Source organism: Emydura macquarii, unplaced genomic scaffold (genome assembly GCF_026122565.2).
Source record: "Emydura macquarii macquarii isolate MOO-44397 ecotype Brisbane River unplaced genomic scaffold, CSIRO-AGI_Emac_v2 contig_1300, whole genome shotgun sequence".
Taxonomy (NCBI): domain Eukaryota; kingdom Metazoa; phylum Chordata; order Testudines; family Chelidae; genus Emydura; species Emydura macquarii.
The window spans coordinates 2,020,392-2,039,476 of NW_027131437.1; the positions used below are offsets into that span (position 1 = coordinate 2,020,392).

General features: G+C 52.5%; 1 protein-coding gene across 1 annotated transcript in view; it reads right to left on the reverse strand.

Annotated features, from left to right (window-relative positions):
- Positions 1 to 19,085, reverse strand: part of IFT172 (intraflagellar transport 172) — a 122,517-nt gene that overhangs the window by 5,877 nt on the left and 97,555 nt on the right. The window contains exons 37-43 of the mRNA XM_067550549.1: positions 18,475 to 18,584; positions 17,789 to 17,852; positions 17,279 to 17,365; positions 16,356 to 16,472; positions 15,802 to 15,912; positions 15,209 to 15,328; positions 14,166 to 14,261 (exon numbers count right to left, since the gene is read on the reverse strand). Of these exons, the coding sequence (XP_067406650.1) occupies positions 14,166 to 14,261; positions 15,209 to 15,328; positions 15,802 to 15,912; positions 16,356 to 16,472; positions 17,279 to 17,365; positions 17,789 to 17,852; positions 18,475 to 18,584 (705 nt within the window). The remainder of the gene's footprint in view (positions 1 to 14,165; positions 14,262 to 15,208; positions 15,329 to 15,801; positions 15,913 to 16,355; positions 16,473 to 17,278; positions 17,366 to 17,788; positions 17,853 to 18,474; positions 18,585 to 19,085) is intronic.

Genomic DNA, 19,085 nt, shown 5'->3' on the forward strand with positions numbered 1-19,085 from the left:
GGATGTCTATATGGCATGTTGATATTTACCCAGTACTTATACCCTTTTCCCAAAGGAGTCACATGTCCCCAAAATATGCTCTGCTAGTACTTATTTAGCATATCATGATTATAGAATCATAGAATCATAGAATATTAGAGTTGGAAGGGATCTCAGAGGTCATCTAGTCCAACCCCCTGCTCAAAGCAGGACTAACCTCAGCTATATCATCCCAGCCAGGGCTTTGTCAAGCCTCAGCTTAAAAACCTCTAAAGATGGAGATTCCACCACCTCCCTAGGTAACCCATTCCAGTGCTTCACCACCCTCCTAGGGAAAAACTTTTTCCTAATGTCCAACCTAGACCTCCCGCCCTGCAACTTGAGACCATTGCTTCTTGTTCTGCCATCTGCCACCACCGAGAACAGCCTAGCCCCATCCTCCCTGGAACCCCCTTTCAGGTAGTTAAAGGCTGCTATCAAATCCCCCCCTCATTCTTCTCTTCCGTAGACTGAACAAGCCTAGTTCCTTCCCTCAGCCTCTCCTCATATGTCTTGTGCTCCAGCCCCCTCATCATTTTTGTTGCCCTCCGCTGGACTCTCTCTAACTTCTCCACATCCTTGTTGTAGTGGGGGGCCCAAAACTCTAAATGCAGCCTTACCAATGCCGAATAGAGGGGAATAATCACTTCCCGCGACCTGCTGGCAATGCCCCTCCTAATGCAGCCCAATATGCTATTAGCCTTCTTGGCAACCAGGGCACACTGCTGACTCATATCCAGCTTTTTATCCACTGTTACCCCCAGATCCTTTTCTGCAGAGCTGCTGCCTAGCTCGTCTGTCCCCAGTCTATAGCTGTGCATGGGATTCTTCCGTCCTCAGTGCAGGACTCTGCACTTTTCTTTGTTGAACCTCATCAGATTTCTTTTGGCCCAATCCTCCAGTTTGTTTAGGTCCTTCTGTATCCTATCCCTACCTTCCAGGGTATCTACCACTCCCCCCAGCTTAGTGTCATCCGCAAACTTGCTGAGGGTGCAATCTACCCCATCCTCCAGATCATTAATGAAGATGTTGAACAAAACCGGCCCCAGCACCGACCCCTGGGGAACTCCGCTTGTGATTGGTTGCCAGCTAGACATGGAGCCATTGATCACTACTCGTTGAGCCCTATGCTCTAGCCAGTTCTCTATCCATTTTATAGTCCATTCATCCAATCCATACTCCTTTAACTTGCTGATAAGAATACTGTGAGAGACTGTATCAAAAGCTTTGCTAAAGTCAAGGTATATCACATCCACCGCCTTCCCTACATCCACAGAGCCAGTCAGCACTTCATAGAAGGCAATCAGGTTGGTCAGGCATGACTTTCCCTTGGTGAATCCATGTTGACTGTTCCTGATCACCTTCCTCTCTTCCAAGTGCCTTAAAATGGATTCCTTAAGGACCTGCTCCATGATTTTTCCAGGGATTGAAGTGAGGCTGACCGGTTTGTAGTTCCCTGGATCCTCTTTCCTCCCTTTTTTGAAGATGAGCACTATATTTGCTTTTTTCCATGTATGCTGCTACGACAGCGAAAACCTTCATGAACACGAGTTGTGGTAGCTATCCCAAAGGGTGGGACACAGAACTGGCAGTGGGACCGCTCCACCATAAAGTGAAGGAATTTGTGGTGTGTAGGGTGGATGTCCACATGAAAGTAAGCATCTTTCATATTGACAGCTGCAAACCAGGCCCCACAATGGAGGGAAGGAATAATCTGAGGGAGCGTGACCATGTGGAAACAGAATTTTCGGATGAATTTGTTTAGGGCCTGAAGGTCCAGAATGGGGTGAAGGTCTCCTCCCTTCTTTGGTATGAGGAAGTGGGGGGGTAGAAGCCATGGTTCCGATAGTGTGGAACTTGTGTGGAACTGATTCTATAGTGCCTTTCTGGAGGAGTGTGTGAATTTCCTTGTGGACTTGGCGTATCTGGGATAGGTCTGCATGGGTGTACCGAGGTGGATGGTGGGGTGCAAAAGTGTAAAATTCTATCAGATATGCCCAGCGTACGATATCCAGTACCTATTGGTTGGTGGTAATCTTGCTCCATTTGTGGTTGAATAGAGCAAGACGGACACCGAAATCAATGGGGAGGCCAGAGACAGTGTGGGGAAAGCTTTGTGGTTCTGTGGTGTTAAGTTGAAAGTTTGTCTTGGAGGGTGCTGATGAAAGGTAGAAGTAGCAGAGGCAGAGGTGGAGGAGTGTCGGGAGTGTTGGCAACGGCAGGGTTGGTTTTGCTGGCATGAAGGGTAAGGTTGGTAAGGCTAGTAGGTGGGTCAGAATGGGTACCTGGGTTGGTAAGCTTGTCAGTTTTGAAATCGTGTGGGGGCTGGTGTGTACAATCCTAGGGACTGGAGTGTTACTTGCAAGTCCTTCAAGGAATGAAGGCTCTCATCCATTTTATCACTAAATAGCTTCTGGCTGTCAAAAGGCAGGTCCTCCAGAATGTTTGGACCTCCATAGGAAAACCAGAAGTTTCTAGCCAGGAATCTCTTTGGAGTACTACCTCGGATGCAAGGCAGTGAGCTGCTGAGCCTGCAGCATCTACAGCCACCTGACGGGAGATTTTAGACATCAGTTTGCCTTCCTCAAAGAGGGCCTTAAACTCTACTGCTTTATCCTCTGGGAGAGAGGCTTGAAATTTGCCAGTTTCGAGTGTGACCTCAAGTCACACTTTGCTAGAATGGTCTGGTAGCTGGCTATGTGGAATTGAAAGCCAGCCTATGAATACACTTTGCAGCCAATGAGGTCTTTTTTGGGCAGCTTGGTCAGGAGGGATGGTCCTGGGGTGTTGTTGCCTGGCCTGTTGAATGGCTGCCTGTACCACTAAGTGAGTTCGGTAGGGGGTGCATAAAGAGGAAGTCCATATTCTTGTCCAGAACAAAGTACTGTCTTTCAGCACATTTAGGCATTGGTGTGCGGGAAGCTGGGGCATGCAAGATTGCCTGAGCCAGTTGTAAAATGGCATTATGGATGGTTAGCACTACCCAAAGTTGGACCTGATGGTTGAAGGATGTCAAGAAACTCATCCTGTGAGTCTTTGACATCTTCCACTCTTAAATTAAGGGCTGTTGCCATATGCCTCACCAGATCCTGGTATTGGCCAGGGTCTTCAGGCCATGATAATGTGGGTAGGATAATCGCCTCATCCAGTGATGATGATGCATCGGTTGGGAGGAATGGATCGGTCAGCCCCGGCGGTTCCGTCAGTACCAATGGTCCCACAGTGCTACGTGGTTCGGTGTACACTGAGAGAGGTGCAGTGTACTCCAAAGGTGGTAGTGTTTCACGTTCATAATAAGGGTCCCACCCATGCTAACAGGGCCTCTGGTCCACTCTCACTGGAGGACCAGGTGGGTACCTAAAACATTGTTCCTGTGGTGGGACTTGGACCGGCACATATTGATATGGGCGCAGACTGTACTGGATTTGGGGAAGAAGTGTGGATCAGGTTCCGAGGACCAGTCGGACTTGAGTTGTTTGAGAAAGGTGGTGCCATTGAGTGGGCACAGCAGTCGGGGCAGGTGGAGCTGGTGGAATGGGAGGATGTCGAGGTGGTTCCGATGGTCGCATCATGGAAGAGTGGTATAGTATCATCAGCTGGGGACAGGAGCTGCATGGTGCCTGGTGCCTCATACAGGTGTGAAGGTCCCTCTTGTGGCAGAAGCTCAGCTGTGGTAATTAGGAGCAAGATGCGACCCAGTGTACGCAGCACCAGGGGGTATAGTGGAGGCTACAGTAGTCCTACTGGTTCTGGCGGGGTCAGTGGGCATCGAAGCTCCCGTGAAGCACGAGTGGCAGTTGTAGTCTCAGGCTTATCTAGATATTTAGTTTTCTTATCTGCCTTTGCCCGTTTGGAAGCAGGAGCTGCTGTATCTGCCTACAACTTCACACCTGGCTGCTCTTGGCTTGGAGAGGGAACGTGGCGTTTAGGGGCAGTCCCTCTTGGGGATCCATCTTTATGCCCATGACCATGCTTCTTGTGCGCATGATGGACCTTGACTGTTGCCGCAGTATCATTGATGTTGTGGCTGGAGACGCGGTCAGCGCCGGTGCAGTTGGGTGTTCCAGTGGTGCCACTTCTGGGTGTGCACACGGATGCATCGCCTCCTCCATGAGGTGTTTAAGTCTGAGTTCTCTCACCGCACGGGTTCTTGGAGGAAATGAGCAGCAGATAGAGCACTGCATTACGATGATATGAAGGCAGCAGAGACAGTGTTGGTGCTAGTTGTTCACCGAGAACAATCACGGGCATGTGCAGCACTTCTTGAACCCGACTTGTTTGGGCATAATCCCCTGCACAGGATGGACTGTACAAGGGAGGGGAGAACTTGGAAACTACTGGTTTTCTAACAAACGAAATTCATCTACAACTATCAAAAAACCTAAACTATGCCACCTATCGAACAATTTTTTTTTTTACGTAGGTTTTCTGAAGGATAAAGAGAACGTTCCGACTCTAGCCATGTGGTGGTAAGAGGAAACTGAGGAGGCGTTGCCCTGCACAGCCACATAAAACCTCAGACGTATCACATCAGTGACGCGAGGTGTTAACTTGGGTCGACAGACACTACTCTGAACAGTTCCGGCTACCGCGCATGGTGCGCATGCACACCTAGGTCTGGAATCCACATAGGGACCAACACTCGAAGAAGAACTGAATGTTTCCTTGCTGAGTCTGCATCTGTGACAAAGAGGGACTATTTTGTAATATTATCATCAGTCCTGTTTATGCCTCACTTTCTCCAATATGCTGAATTGTTACCCAACTGGGTGGAAAAGCACTGTTCGCTTTCAGGGCAGGCAAAGAGACATAGGTGAGGGTGTCACCCAGCTGCCTGGACCCTATTAGTTTCCATATCAACAGAGTAGCTAAGAAGACAATGGTGAACGCAATCACCAGGACATCAGCACCTAGCAACCAACGACCCAGACTTCCCCACCTCCTTTAGGGAATAACAGAATCACAGAATATTAGGGTTGGACGGACTCAGGAGGTATCTAGTTCAACCTCCCTGCTCAAAGCAGGACCAACCCCAACTAAATCTTCCAGCCAGAGCTTTGTCAAGCCACACCTAAAAAACCTCTATGGATGAAGATTCCACCACCTCCCCAGGTAACCCATTCCAGTGCTTCACCACCCTCCTAGGGAAAAATGTTTTCCTAATATCCAACCTAGACCCCCCACTGCAACTTGAGACCATTGCTCCTAGTTCCGTCACCTGCCACCACTGAGAACAGCCTAGCTTCATCCTCCCTGGAACCCCCTTTCAGGTAGTTGAAGGCGGCTATCAAATCCCCCCTCATTCTTCTCTTCTGCAGACTAAACAAGCCTAGTTCCCTCAGCCTCTCCTCATACGTCATGTGCTCCAGCCCCTTCATCATTTTTGTTGCCCTCCGCTGGACTCTCTCCAACTTGTCCACATCCTTTTTGTAGTGGGGGGCCCAAACCTGGACACAATACTCCAAATGTGGCCTCACCAATGCCGAATAGAGGGGAATAATCACTTCCCGTGACCTGCTGGCAATGCTCTCACTAATACAGCTCAATGTGCTGTTAGCCTTTTGGCAATAAGGGCACACTGCTGACTCATATCCAGCTTCTTATCCACTGTAACCCCCAGGTCCTTTGCTGCAGAACTGCTGCCTAGTCAGTCGGTCCCCAGTCTGTAGCTGTGCATGGGATTCTTCTGTCCTAAGTGCAGGACTCTGCACTTGTCCTTGTTGAACCTCATCAGATTTCTTTTGGCCCAATCATCCAATTTGTCTAAGTCATTCTGATTCCTATCTCTACTCTCCAGTGTATCTAGAACTCACCCCAGTTTAGTGTCATCAGCTAATTTGCTGAGGGTGCAATCCAATCCATCCTCCAGATCACTAACGAAGATGCTGAACAAAACTGGTGCCATGACCAACCTCTGGAATACTCTGCTTGATACCAGCTACCAACTAGACATCGAGCCGTTGATCATTACCCATTGAGCCAGATGATCTAGCCAGCTTTCTATCCACCTAATAGTCCATTCATCCAACCCATACTTCTTTAACTTGCTGGCAAAAATACTGTGGGAGACCATATCAAAAGCGTTGCTAAAGTCAAGGTATATCACACCCATTGTTTTCCCAACATCCACAGAGCCAGTCATCTCATCATAGAAGGCCATCAGGTTGGGCAGGCATGACTTGCCTTTGGTGAATCCATGCTGATTGTTCCTGATCACCTTCCTCTCCTTCAAGTGCTTCAAAATGGTTTCCTTGAGGACCTTCTCAATGATTTTTCTGGGGATTGAGTTGAGGCTGACTAGTCTGTAGTTCCACGGATCCTCCTCCTTCCCTTTTTTAAAAAATGAACACTATATTTGCCCTTTTCCAATTGTCCAGGACCTCCCCCGATTGCCATGAATTTTCAAAGATAATGGTCAATTGCTTTGCAATTACATCAGCCAACTCCCTCAGTACCCTCAGATGCATTGCATCCGGCCCCACAGACATGTGCATGTCCAGCTTTTCTGAATAGACCTGAACCTGTTCCTTCAGCACTGAGGGATGTTCACCTCCTCCCCATTCTGTGCTGCTCAGTGCAATAGTCTGGGAGCTGACCTTGTCTGTGAAGACAGAGCCAAAAAAAGCATTGAGTACCTCAGCTTTCTCCACATTCTTTGTCACTAGGTTGCCTCCCCCATTCTGTAAGGAGCCCACATTTTCACTGACCACCTTCTTGTTGTTAACATACCTGTAGAAACCCTTCTTGTTCCCCTTCACATCCCTTGCTAGCTGGAACTCCAGTTGCGCTTTGTCTTTCCTGATTTCACTGCTGCATGCTTGAGCAGTATTTTTATAATCCTCCCTAGTCATTTGTCCAAGCTTCCACTTCTTGTAAGCCTTTTTTTTGTGTTTCAGCTCACCGAAGACTTCTTTGTTAAGCCAAGCTGAGTGTCTGCCATATTTGTTATTCTTTCTGAACATGGGGATGTTTTGTTCCTGCACCCTCAATAAGGTTTCTTTAAAATACAGCCAACTCTCTTGGATTCCTTTCCCCCTCATATTAGCCTCCCAGGGGATCCTGCCCATCAGCTCCCTGAGGGAGTCAGAGTCCGCTTTTCTGAAGTCCATGGTCTGTATCCTGCTGTTCTCCTTTCTTCCTTTTGTCAGGAACCTGAACTCTACCATCTCATGGTCACTGCTGCCCAGGTTACCACCACTTCTACTTCCCCTACCAATTCTTCCCTGTTTGAGCAGCAGCTCAAGAGGAGCTCAGCCACTAGTAGGTTGCTCCAGCACTTGCACTAGGAAGTTGTCCCCAACAATCTCCAAAAACTTCCTGGATTGTCTATGCACTGCTGTATTGCTCTTCCAGGGGATGTCAGGGTGATTGACGTCCCCCATGAGAACCAAGGCCTGTGATCTGGAAACTTCTGTTGGTTGTCTGAAGAAAGCCGCATCTATCTCACCCTCCTGGTCTGGTGGTCTATAGAAGACGCCCATCATGACATCACCCTTGTTGGTCTCACCTCTAATTTTAATCCAGAGAATCTCAACAGGCTTTTCTCCAGTTTCATACTAAGCTCTGAGCAATCACACTTTCTTAATCACGTAAGCTTTCTTATGTACAGTGCAACTGAACTCCTGCACCTTTTCTCCCATGCCTGTCCTTCCTGAACAGTTTATACCCATCCATGGCAGTGCTCCAGTCATGTGAGTTACTCCACCAAGTCTCTGTTATTCCAATCACATCATAGTTCCTTGACTGTGCCAGGACTTCCAGTTCCTCCTGCTTGTTTCCCAGGCTTCTTGCATTTGTGGACAGGCTCCTAAGATAACTAGCTAAACAACAATCCCCCCACTAGAGAAAAAAGGACTGAGAGGTGTGAGGTGGGGGATAACAGATGTGGGCTCTGACCTGGATTCTGATGAAGGAGGTTGGATGGAGAAACAGACAGAGCTTGAACAAGGGGTTCTCTACAGCTTGGCTGGTTGCTGGGCTGCCCAGAATGGACTGTACTTTAATCTTCAGTTCTCTGTGCTGCCCTAAGGACTTCCTATGGCCACAGTCCAGTTAACAAATTAACCCAACTGTTTTCACAGCGCTGTTTGAGTGTCACTGCACATGCTGGGTGAGTTGCTGGGTGATCCCTGAGAAGTGGACAAGTCTACCTCAGAATCTGTCTCAGTGGGACTCGCTGAATGGAGCTCATAGGGTGAAGCGGGGGCTGGAGCCTGAGAAGTCCAGTCTAAGGAGGCGGTGAAGCCATGTGGCTCACCCTGGAGCAAGAGTGAGACCAATCAGGGGTCTGGGCCACCGAAGGGGTCCTCCCAGAGACTGGTCCAAAGCTGGGAGTATAGCACTGATTCTGCAGATCCGTGACAGCTCTCCTCTTTAAGGAATTCTATTTTGGGATTTTTAAATAAGCAATGTTATATGCATGCTTTTCCTTTGTATATCCAAGTACATTGGTCTTAGAGATCTTCAGAGCAAACTTTTAAGCAATTACTTTTGATGTTTTAAACTAGTTCCTTTCAAAGCAAACACTAGAAATAGCAGGGACCACATTCTTAGGATTGCCTTAAGATGAATGCATCCTCATTCGTTGGAGGATCACTCCAAGTATCATAACTTTATTACAGATATTAAAGACTTGAGAAGTAAACCTAAGAAGATTTGGTGATTTTTACTGTTCTGTGGTCTAACTGCTGCCCTCAGTGCTGGTCTATGGCCACTGTTTGTCAGACACTGTTGTGCTCTGTATATAGAACATCTGATATCTGAACTTAATCCATAAAACTGTTGATTCTATGACCCGTGGCTCCGAGTGACTTACTAACCATGTTGATTGGTTAAGATTAGCCGAGTATCCTGATCTGAGAAATATTATCCAATGTCGAAGCTGACCACAGAGGAACTTAGCCGTAAGCTTAGTAAGCTACTGCTCCCTGGAATCAATGAAGAAGGGTTATCCAAATACATCCCAGTTTGTTACATTTCAGCTGTAAAATCCAACTGGCACCTTGGCAAATCCATGAATCTGACCTCCTCTCGCTTACACTTCCCTTGGGCGCCCACTGGCTCACGCAGCTTGGCTGGAGGGCAGTGGTGGCCACTCTCCTCTCCAGGGGCTCACAGGTCGGGGGAAAGACCCACTGCTGCATGCCTGGCTTGGGGTGATCACGGTCTGGAGTGAAGAGCTGGCCCAAGGGACTCTGGGTACATTTACACTGCGTTTGAAAGGCCACAGCAAGTCTCAGAACCTGGGACTTGGGCTCACACTACGGTGCTCAAAACAGTGGAGTAGATGTTATGGCTCAGGTGGAAGATTGGGCTTTGAAACCCAACCCGTTCTCCAGGCTTCAGAGCCCAGGCCCATCTGCCGACACAGCTGTTTTAGCACTGTAGCACAAGCCCCGTGAGGCTGAGTCTATAGACCTGGGCTCTGAGACTCACTGCCGTGGGTTTTAGAACAGTGTAGACATACCATTAGTCTCCCTAGGGTTGCTGTGTCCCGTCATCCTACAGTGGGAACGCAGGGCCCATCCCAGGGACCTCAGACCCTGGTCACAAAGGAAGACAGATTCTTTGCCCATGGAAGCTCTGGCCCATTCCCTCTTAGATGTGGCTGAGGCTCACCCCTGAGAATCTCTGGTAGAAGACAGCCCGGCCCGTTGGGGCCACTGGCAAGGGGATTGTCTTGCCCCGCAGACTGGCTTGGGGGGATGCAGAGCCCTAGGCCATCCAGACTCAAAGCAAGGCTGTGTGGCTCAGAACTACTGCTGCCCCCTCTTGGCTGGCTCAGCTGTGCTGGGCAGGAGCGCAGGGGTGCCAAAAGAACCTGGGAGTTACAGTGGATAAGAAGCTGGATATGAGTCAGCAGTGTGCCCTGGTTGTCAAGAAGGCTAACAGCATATTGGGCTGCATTAGTAGGAGCATTGCTGGCAGATCGTGGGAAGTGATTATTCCCCTCTATTTGGCATTGGTGAGCCTGCATTAGGAGTATTGTGTCCAGTTCTGGGCCCCCCACTACAAAAAGGATGTGGACAAGTTGGAGAGAGTACAGTGGAGGACAACAAAAATGATTAGGGGGTTGGAGCCCAAGACTTATGAGGAGAGGCTGAGGGAACTGGGCTTGTTTAGTCTGCAGAAGAGAAGAATGAGGGGGGATTTGATAGCAGCCTTTAACTACCTGAAAGGGGGTTCCAGGGAGGATGGAGCTAGGCTGTTCTCGGTGGTGGCAGAAGACAGAACAAGGAGCAATGGTCTCAAGTTGCAGGGGGGGAGGTCTAGGTTGGACATTAGGAAAAAGGTTTTCACTAGGAAGGTGGTGAAGCACTGGAATGGGTTACCTAGGGAGGTGGGGGAATCTCCATCCTTAGAGGTTTTTAAGCTGCGGCTTGACAAAGGCCTGGCTGGGATGATTTAGCTGAGGTTAGTCCTGCTTTGAACACAGGGTTGGACTAGATACCTGCTGAGGTCCCTGCCAGCTCTAATTGTCTAGGATTCTGTTTGCGCAGCAAGCCCCGAGACGCAGCATGGGGAAGGAGGTATGGCTCGCTGCCGCTCTGATCTGCCCATGGCAGCTGGGATTGTACCTGATGAGGTAGCAACACTGAGCCCATCTCTGTCTGTGGGAGAGCATCCCCTTTACTAGCTATGTGGGGAGCGCACGGGTGCTGCCAGCTTGTCATTCTAGGGTGCTGGGGCCTCTTGGCTTTTTCATCCCCTCCTGAGGCCTCAGGTGAGAAAACACAACAGTCCACAGACAACTAATAAAGCTAAACAAAAGAAAGGAAAAGAAAAACCTGGAGGCAGCTCCCTCCAGGACCTGGGCTCTTTTCCTTCACTGTCCAGTGCAGGGCTCACTGGGGTTCAGTGCCAGGCTCAGGCTGTTCCCCCTTTAGTTCAGGGGATCCACACCCTCCATTGCAAGGGCTGTCAACCTCTCTCCAGGGCCCAAGTTCCAGCCGAGTTCTCTCCCTGTAACTCCTGGGGCCGGGCCACTCTGGGCCATTGCAGCTCCTTAATCCCTTCCATGCCAGTGTGGGGTTTGCACACCCATCACACACAAACGTAAAAACGGCCATACTGGGTCAGACCAATGGTCCATCTAGCCCAGGATCATGTGTTCCAACAGTAGCTGATGCCACAACTACGGAATAAGGTGTCACTCAACCACTGATCTATAAACTATCTGTGAGCTGGTAGAGCAGGTGCCAGCTCTTGCCAAGGCTGTTGGCATCAGCTGAGCATTGACAAATTAATAGCTGGAAACCAAAGCAGCTCACCTGAATGTCAGCACTGTTCAAGACAGGTGCTAGACTTGTGAGGACGTGTTTAGACGCTATAAAATGCGTTCATTTGACTTGCAATGTCTGTAAGGTAATATGTAAGTGTTAAGTTTAAGGTCATATTAAGTTTTGCTTTATAATGGTAAAAATGCCTGCTCTGAATTTGTGAAGCAGCCAAAAGCAATGGTTGCCCTGCCCTTTAGGAAGATCTATCAAAACGAAATGGGCCATTATGGAACATCACGACACAAAGAGTGGCTTGATGGCCCTCTCACACCAAGGAAGGTGCTGCAGGCAAGGAAGCTTGTCCCGTCGGACTGAACTCTGGAAGAAGGGAATAAAGATGGCTGACATGAACATTTTCATCTCTTTGCTGTTTGGACTTTCACTGAGCTGGAGCTAGGAAACAAAAGCAGAGACCCAGGGTCAACCTGGGTTAGCCCTAAAAGACATTCCCTGCTGACACATTACAGCAACTCCGTCACCTTTTGGAGCGAAAGCTGGACTGTAACTGTACTGGACTGTAACTTGTGTGTGCATGTTGTCTGCTTTAACCTGTAAATAACTCTCTCATTTCTTTTTCCTAATTAATAAATCCTTAGTTTACTACAGGATTGGCTACAAGAGTTGTCTTTGGTGTGAGATCTGAGGTACAAACTGAGCGGGGGAAATGGCTGGTGTCTCGGGACTGAAGGCAACCTGAATCTTTTGTGAACTTTGGTGTATGGCAACTACTCTCACTAAGTCGAGCTTGCCTGGCTGGCAAGCCAGACTGGAGTGCCCAAGGGGGCTGCCCGTGACTCCACAGTCAGACTGGTGTAGTGCTTCAGGAGTTCACATTTGTTACTGGGTTGGTGAAATCTAATTATAGAGCATACCACCAGTTTGGGGTGTCTGCCCTGCTTTCTGACAGTCTGCCTGGAGCAGGGGCGTAGCTATGGGTGGTCCTGGGCCCACCCACTTTGAAAGCAGGGCCACCCAAGCTCCGTTTAAAGTACCTGCGCAACTGGAGCTTTCTTGGCCAGTGTGATGGCTTCCTGAACTTCCTGCTTCCAGTCATACGGAAGTGACTGGGCTGAGAATCACTATGCAACTGGAGCGCCTGACTGCTTCTGGTCATGTGAAATTCGGGTTTTTTGGCTGGCCTGCCCGTCAGCCAGAGGCCCTGCCAGAAGATCACGTCCGCAGCTGTGAGCCAGTCCAGACAGCATGAGGGCTACACAACCCTCCCAGTTATTACATGTATTTACAAAATTACTACCTTCAGTCTGAGGTCTATGAGTTTTGCCAGCACAAATGTATTTTATGAGCGTGCGCGTGCGAGCGTGCGCGCCATTCACCCCCACGCAGGTCCGATGAACACAGCAAATGCAAGGTGTTCTCCCCAGTCCCTCTGGCACATGCACTGACTGTGCAGTGAGGGGCTGATAGGAGGATTATATCATCACGCCCTCGGTACTCAATGCACCTGCAGGGTCCACACAAGGCAGTTAGAGCGTAAGACGCAGCCTGTGGCTAGGATGGTGACACCAGTGCCCCAAAGCCCACCGAAAATCACTGTGGCTCGCCTCCCATCTCATCTCCCTGCACAGTCTGCGGGGGCAGGAGAAGCTGGAGGGGCAGGAGGAGGTGGCGATGGCAGATGAAGGAGGCGGTCCAGGCTGGGGACTGGTAAAGGTAATTAAGGACCCTAGGTGGCACAGGAAGGCAGCTTTCCTGGGCAGATCCTTCCATTCTCCCTGATCAGGGTGGGAGTCGGGGGTGCAATAAGAGGGGACTAATTAGTTGTTACCACTCAAGAAAGAGATCTCGGCATCACTGTGGCTAGTTCTCTGAAAACATCCACTCACTGTGCAGCGGCAGTCGCAGAGCTATCAGAATGCTGGGAATCTTTAGAAAAGTGATAGATGATAAGACAGAAAATATCGTATTGCCTCTAAATAAATCCATGGTTCACCCACATCCTGAATACTAAGGGCAGACCTGGTCACCCCATCTCAAAACAGATTTATTGGAATTGGAAAAGGGACAGAAAAAGGCAACAAAAATGATCAGGGGTCTGGAACAGCTTCCACATAAGGAGAGATTAATAAACCTGGGACTTTTCAGCTTGGAAAAGAGACGACTAAGGGGGATATGACAGAGGTCTATGCAATCATGACTGGTGTGGAGAAGGTAAATAAGACAGTGCGATTTACTCCTTCTCATAATACAAGAACTAGGGGTCACCCAATGAAACTACTAGGCAGCAGGTTTCAAACGAACAAAAGGAAGTATTTCTTCACACAACACACAGTCAACCTGTGGAACTCTTTGCCAGAGAACATTGTGGAGGCCAAAACTATAACGGGGTTCAAAAAAGCACTAGGTAAGTCCATGGAGGATAGGTCCATCAATGGATACTAGCCAGGATGGGCAGGGATGCAAAACCATGCTCTGAAGTGTCCCTAGCCTCTGGTTGCCAGAAGGTGGGAATGGGTGACAGGATGGATCACTTGAGGATGACCTGTTCTGTTCATTCCCTCTGAAGCAGCTGGCACTGGCCACTGTCAGCAGACAGGAGCCTGGGCTGGATGCACCATTGGGCTGACCCAGTATCACCATTCTTAGGTTCTTAGGACTCCCTGAGCCCCTGGGCTCCAGGCCCACTCCCCTCCCATGCTAGTCACCCTCTCCTCATGCCCAGGGCTGTGTGTAAGGAGCGGTATTTGCAGAGGGGCTGGTGGAAGTGGGGGGCAGGAGCACCTCAGGCAGGATGGAGGGAGGGAAAGCTGCCAGAGAAGGACCCACCCCCCAACACAGGCAGAGACCCTATGGGCGCAAGGGTACCGCAGTTTCCTGCCCCCGGCTCCTGTGTCTCAGGCTGCCTCTTACCTTGGCTGCTGTACCAGCTTCATAAAAGGCCTTATCTGCAGGGATGAGCGTGGTGTGGCGCAGAAGGGAGATGGACAGCTTGGCAGCCACCACATCCTGCGGGCAAAGATGCCTTGAGAGCCACTGCTACATCCGCCCGGTCCGCCACCGCAGAACTCCAGTGTCAGCCCCGGAGAGCCCCGCTCTCTCTGCCCGGCCGGATCCCTGCACCACAGTGGGATCCCCGGAGAGCTCTGCTCTCTGTCTTGGCCCTGTCCACATCCCCAGCATCCAGTGTCAGCCCCGGAGAGCCCCGCTCTCTCTGCCCGGCCGGATCCCTGCACCACAGTGGGATCCCCGGAGAGCCCCGCTCTCTCTGCCCCGGCTGGATCCCCACACCCCAGTGGGATCCCCGGAGAGCTCTGCTCTCTGTCTCTGCCCCGTACACATCGGCCTCAGAGAACCCTGCTCTCTCTCTGCCCTGTCTGCATCCTGAGTGGCCAATGAGGCCCAGAGCCCTGCTCTCTGTCTCCCCAGCACCCAGAGTCAGCGCCGGAGAGCCCTGTTCTCTCTCTGCCCTGGCTGGATCCCTAAGCCCAGTGCCTGAACCCCAGGAGCCCCGCTGTCTCTCTCTGCCCCGTCTGGATCCCCAGCGATTCCTCCGCTCTCTCTCATGGTCCTGTCTGGATCCCCAGCGCCCAGTCAGCACTGGAGGGACACGCTCTCTCTCCATCTACGGTTGGCTACAAAGGGCTGTCAGGCAGAAGGACCCGAAAGTCTGCCCGAGGCCTGTGGCGGGAGTAAGAGGGAGATCTCACTATCCCTATCATGCTATCATTCCTATCATGCTGCTATGGCTCCTCCCCGTGCTCTGGCTCCGCGCTGTCACTGCAGAGATCCCCATGCCACCTCCATCCTCTAGCTGGGAACTATTCCCACATTTCCCTATGCAGCCTCCTCTACAGCAGCTGAATGAACCGGCGTGGGCCCCAAACTGGTGTTTTCCCTCAGGCCCCTGCCCATGGATCCTGGGATGCAGGCCGAGGAGAGGTGCCAGACTTTACCAGCTGCTTCATCCCCTGAGCAGCAGAGCGGGTGGCATAGTAGTGCGATATCAGCAGCATGGTCTCAAACTCCTCGTGCGCAGGAGTGTTTGCTTCACTAGACTTCACCAGGTTCTCACACTGCAGGGGAGAGGGAACGTGTGAGCAAGCGAGGCACAACCAGCCAGACCAGAGAGCAGGCAGGGGGAGGTCTGAGGGAGACGGGAGGAACAGTGGGTGCTGAGCAGCGCCAGGGGAGGGAGCTGGGGGGGCAGAGGGAGGCGTGGGTGCTGAGCAGCGCTGGGGGAGGGGGCTGGAGGGCAGAGGGAGCCATGGGTGCTGAGCAGGGGGAAGGAGCTGGGGGGGCAGAGGGGGTTGTGGGCGCTGAGCAGCGCCAGGGGAAGGAGCTGGGGGGGCAGAGGGGGTTGTGGGTGCTGAGCAGCACTGGGGGAAGGAGGTGGGGGGGCAGACGGGGTTGTGGGCGCTGAGCAGCACTGGAGGAAGGAGCTGGGGGGCAGAGGGGGTTGCGGGCGCTGAGCAGCGCCGGGGGGTCGGAAAGCAAAGCTCTGAGCCCCGCTGTGCCCAGGGGGCAGGGCAGCGCTGGCCGCACTCACCAGGCTGAAGAGCACATCGCGCAGGTCGGCCCAGCTGGGATAGGCCTCGGCGCTGTTCATGCCGGGCGCATTCACCATCTCCACAAACAGACGCTTGTAAATGTTGAAATTCTGCACGAGAGGGGAAGCCGCGTGCTGGGCACTGGGCATGGGGGGGCTGAGAGGAGCCCCAATCTCCCCCTGCCACGCAAGGGAAGGCAGATGGGGGCCCCAGCGGCTCCACACGCACAATATACTGCAGCGATGCCTCCAGCCCGCGTGCAGGGACCGGGGGTCTCTAGAACTGTCCCCTGGCAATGTGGGGCACTCGGCACGAATGCAGCACATACTCTGGGTAGGTCCTCAGCCTCCCCATGGCGCAGGAGGCAGAGGGAGCAGGAACTGGTCACAGAGCTAGTGTGAGGAGCTCCCATGGTGCAGAACTGGCCCAGCTGGGTCCTACATCTTCCCTGCAGACATGGCCTGGGGCAGGAGGGGCAGGGCCAGAGCACAAGGCAATCCCAGGAGCCCAGCAACACATGGGGCCTCCCGCACCGCACTCGACATCTCTTTACCTGCAGGTTGGCGGGAGCTCCATGCTGCACATACAGGCTCAGCGCTTTGTCAGAGCTGCCTTCCCGGATGAGGTGAGTTGCGTACAGAGCGACATACTTGTGCAGGACTTTATAATTCTGCAGCAGGGACACGGAGGAACAATGGCAGGGCTGGGCTGTGTGTCCAGACCCTCTGCAGGACTCACCGAATTGTCCCACTAGCCACCCCCCACTCACTGCGTCACTGCTGCAGCTCACCAGCAATGGCTGGCTTTCCTTCGGAGCCGTGACGAAGACACTGCAGAGCGTTGGGTAGAGGAGAGAGCGCTGCAGACCCCACTAGAAACACTCCCCTGGACACAGATTTCCTAGCCACAGCCCCTTCTTCCAACCTGCCATTCCAACGGGAATTTTCATACTAACATCGTGTAGAGCTAAGTCAAACTCCTCGCAGGGGATGTGGACGCTGGAATAAAAGACCCGTCCGTGGCACAGCCACGGCTGGCCCGAATGGGCTGATTTAGGCTTGTGGGGCTCAGGCTGTGTGGTGTAAAGGGGAAAGGTCCCAGAGCCCGGGCTCCCGTCTGAACCCAAACGTCTACACAGCAACTTTACAACCCACGGCCCGAGTCGGCTGACCTGGGCCAGCCATGTGCATTTAACTTATTGCTGTCAGGTTCCTGCACCTCCTTCTGGGGCTGGCTGCATCTGCCAGGATCTCAGGACTGATTCAGCCAGGCGAACCTACCTTCCCTATCCCTCTGCCCCAACCCGGCCTGTCTGACCCAGGCCCTGCTCCGCTCCACTCCTCCTCCTTACCCGTTCTCTCCCCACCCTCCCCAGCAGAGCCTGGGCCCCTTGCACTCGTCCCAGCCTGAGCAGCGGCTGCTGGGGCAGAGCTGTGAGCACGGGCCCTGCGCAGTGCACAGGGCTGGAGTAGCTACCTGCTTGGCTGCCGTCTCGAGGCATTTCTCCCACTGCCCCCGGTCCGCGTACATGTCCAGGGCAGCCATGACATCCACTCCCACCAGCTGTGCAATGAGAGAGAGCCACAACGTCCTGAGAACTCATTGATCAGATGAGGTGACCCATCAGTCCCCCAGCATGGGCACCGAGCCCCACTCCCAACACAGGCCCCTCTTCCAGACCCCCCTCCCACATATCACACTGCTGCCCAGCCCTCCCCGCCCCACAGCCCCCCACGCATGACTCTGACCCCCAGCACTGGCACCCAGCCCCCCACGCGCCATGACACCCTCTCCCCCACTTTAGCGCCCAGACCCCCATGCAGTGCACCACTGCTAGAACAGAATGATCCCGGCCCCTGGCCGAGCCCCATGGGAGGGACCCTCAGGCACAGAATGACCCCAGCCCTTCACCCAGCCCCACAGAAGGGCCCCTTGGGTCCAGATAGACCCAGCCGTTTGCCCAGCCCCAGACAAAAATATTCTTACCGAATCTACTTTGCCCTGAGTCTTTAAATACTCCTTATAGCGCTGATCCACGTACTCCTGCGACCTGCCAGGCAGAAGGAGACTTGATTGCAGCCAAACCAAGAGCGCCCCCCGGCCATCATGGAGACATGCCAGGAGTGGAGCTCAGGGGCCTAGCCGGGGTCCCGCTGCAGTTGCAGTGACAGGGCCAAGGGAACGACCCAGCTGGGGTGCATCTGCCAGGCTCCTGCTGGGAGCAGGCCCCCTGGAGAAGAAGAGCCTTGGACAGAGGGGTGCATGCAGGGGACAGAAGGGTGGGCAGGACTGGGGATAACTGGTGAGGCAGTGAGAGGAACAGGACTGAGGGGTACCTGGTGGGCAGTGGGGGGGGAAAGGACTGAGGGGTAATGGGGGATAGGACTGGGGTGTACCTGGTGGGCAGTGGGGGGGACAGGACTGAGGGGTAATGGGGGATAGGACTGGGGTGTACCTGGTGAGGCAGTGGGGGGGGACAGAACTGAGGGGTACCTGGTGGGCAGTGAGGGGGGGACAGGACTGAGGGGTAATGGGGGATAGGACTGGGGTGTACCTGGTGGGCAGAGAGGGGGGGATAGGACTTTGGTGTACCTGGTGGGCAGTGAGGGGGGACAGAACTGAGGGGTACCTACAGGGAGCAGTGTGGGGGGGAGGACAAGTCTAACGGTTACCTGGGGTCAAGCTCCTTGGCCACACGCTTTGCCTTGTTCCATTCTTCACCCTCAATGAAGGCATCAATGGCTTCTCGGATGAGGTCCAGGTTCAGATAGAGCTCAGCTGCCTGCAGGACCACAGCAGGGTCACGCATGGTCATTGTCACCTGGCGCTCAAGGTCAGAGGCCACCTGCGCCCCACACCAGAGGGCCAGGACTGGGACTGGAGCCTTGGGGCACTGCTAACATATGCCCCATAAAATAAGAACATAGGACTGGCCACACTGGGTCAGATCCATGGTCCATCCAGCCCAGCGTCCTGTCTTCTGGCAGTCAGAGGCTTAGGGACACCCACAGCATAGGGTCGCATCCCTCGCCATTTTGACTAATAGCCACTGAGGGACCAGTCCTTCAGGAACTTACCTAATTCCTTTTTGAACCCAGTTATACTTTTGGCCCCCACAACAGCCTCTGGCAAAGAGTTCCACAGGTTGAATGTGCATTTTAAACCTGCTGCCTATTAATTTCATCAGGTGATCCCGACTCTTGTGTTCTATGAAGGGGTAAATAACACTTCCTCATTCACTTTCTCCACCACATTCATGATTTTGTAGACCTCTATCAAACCT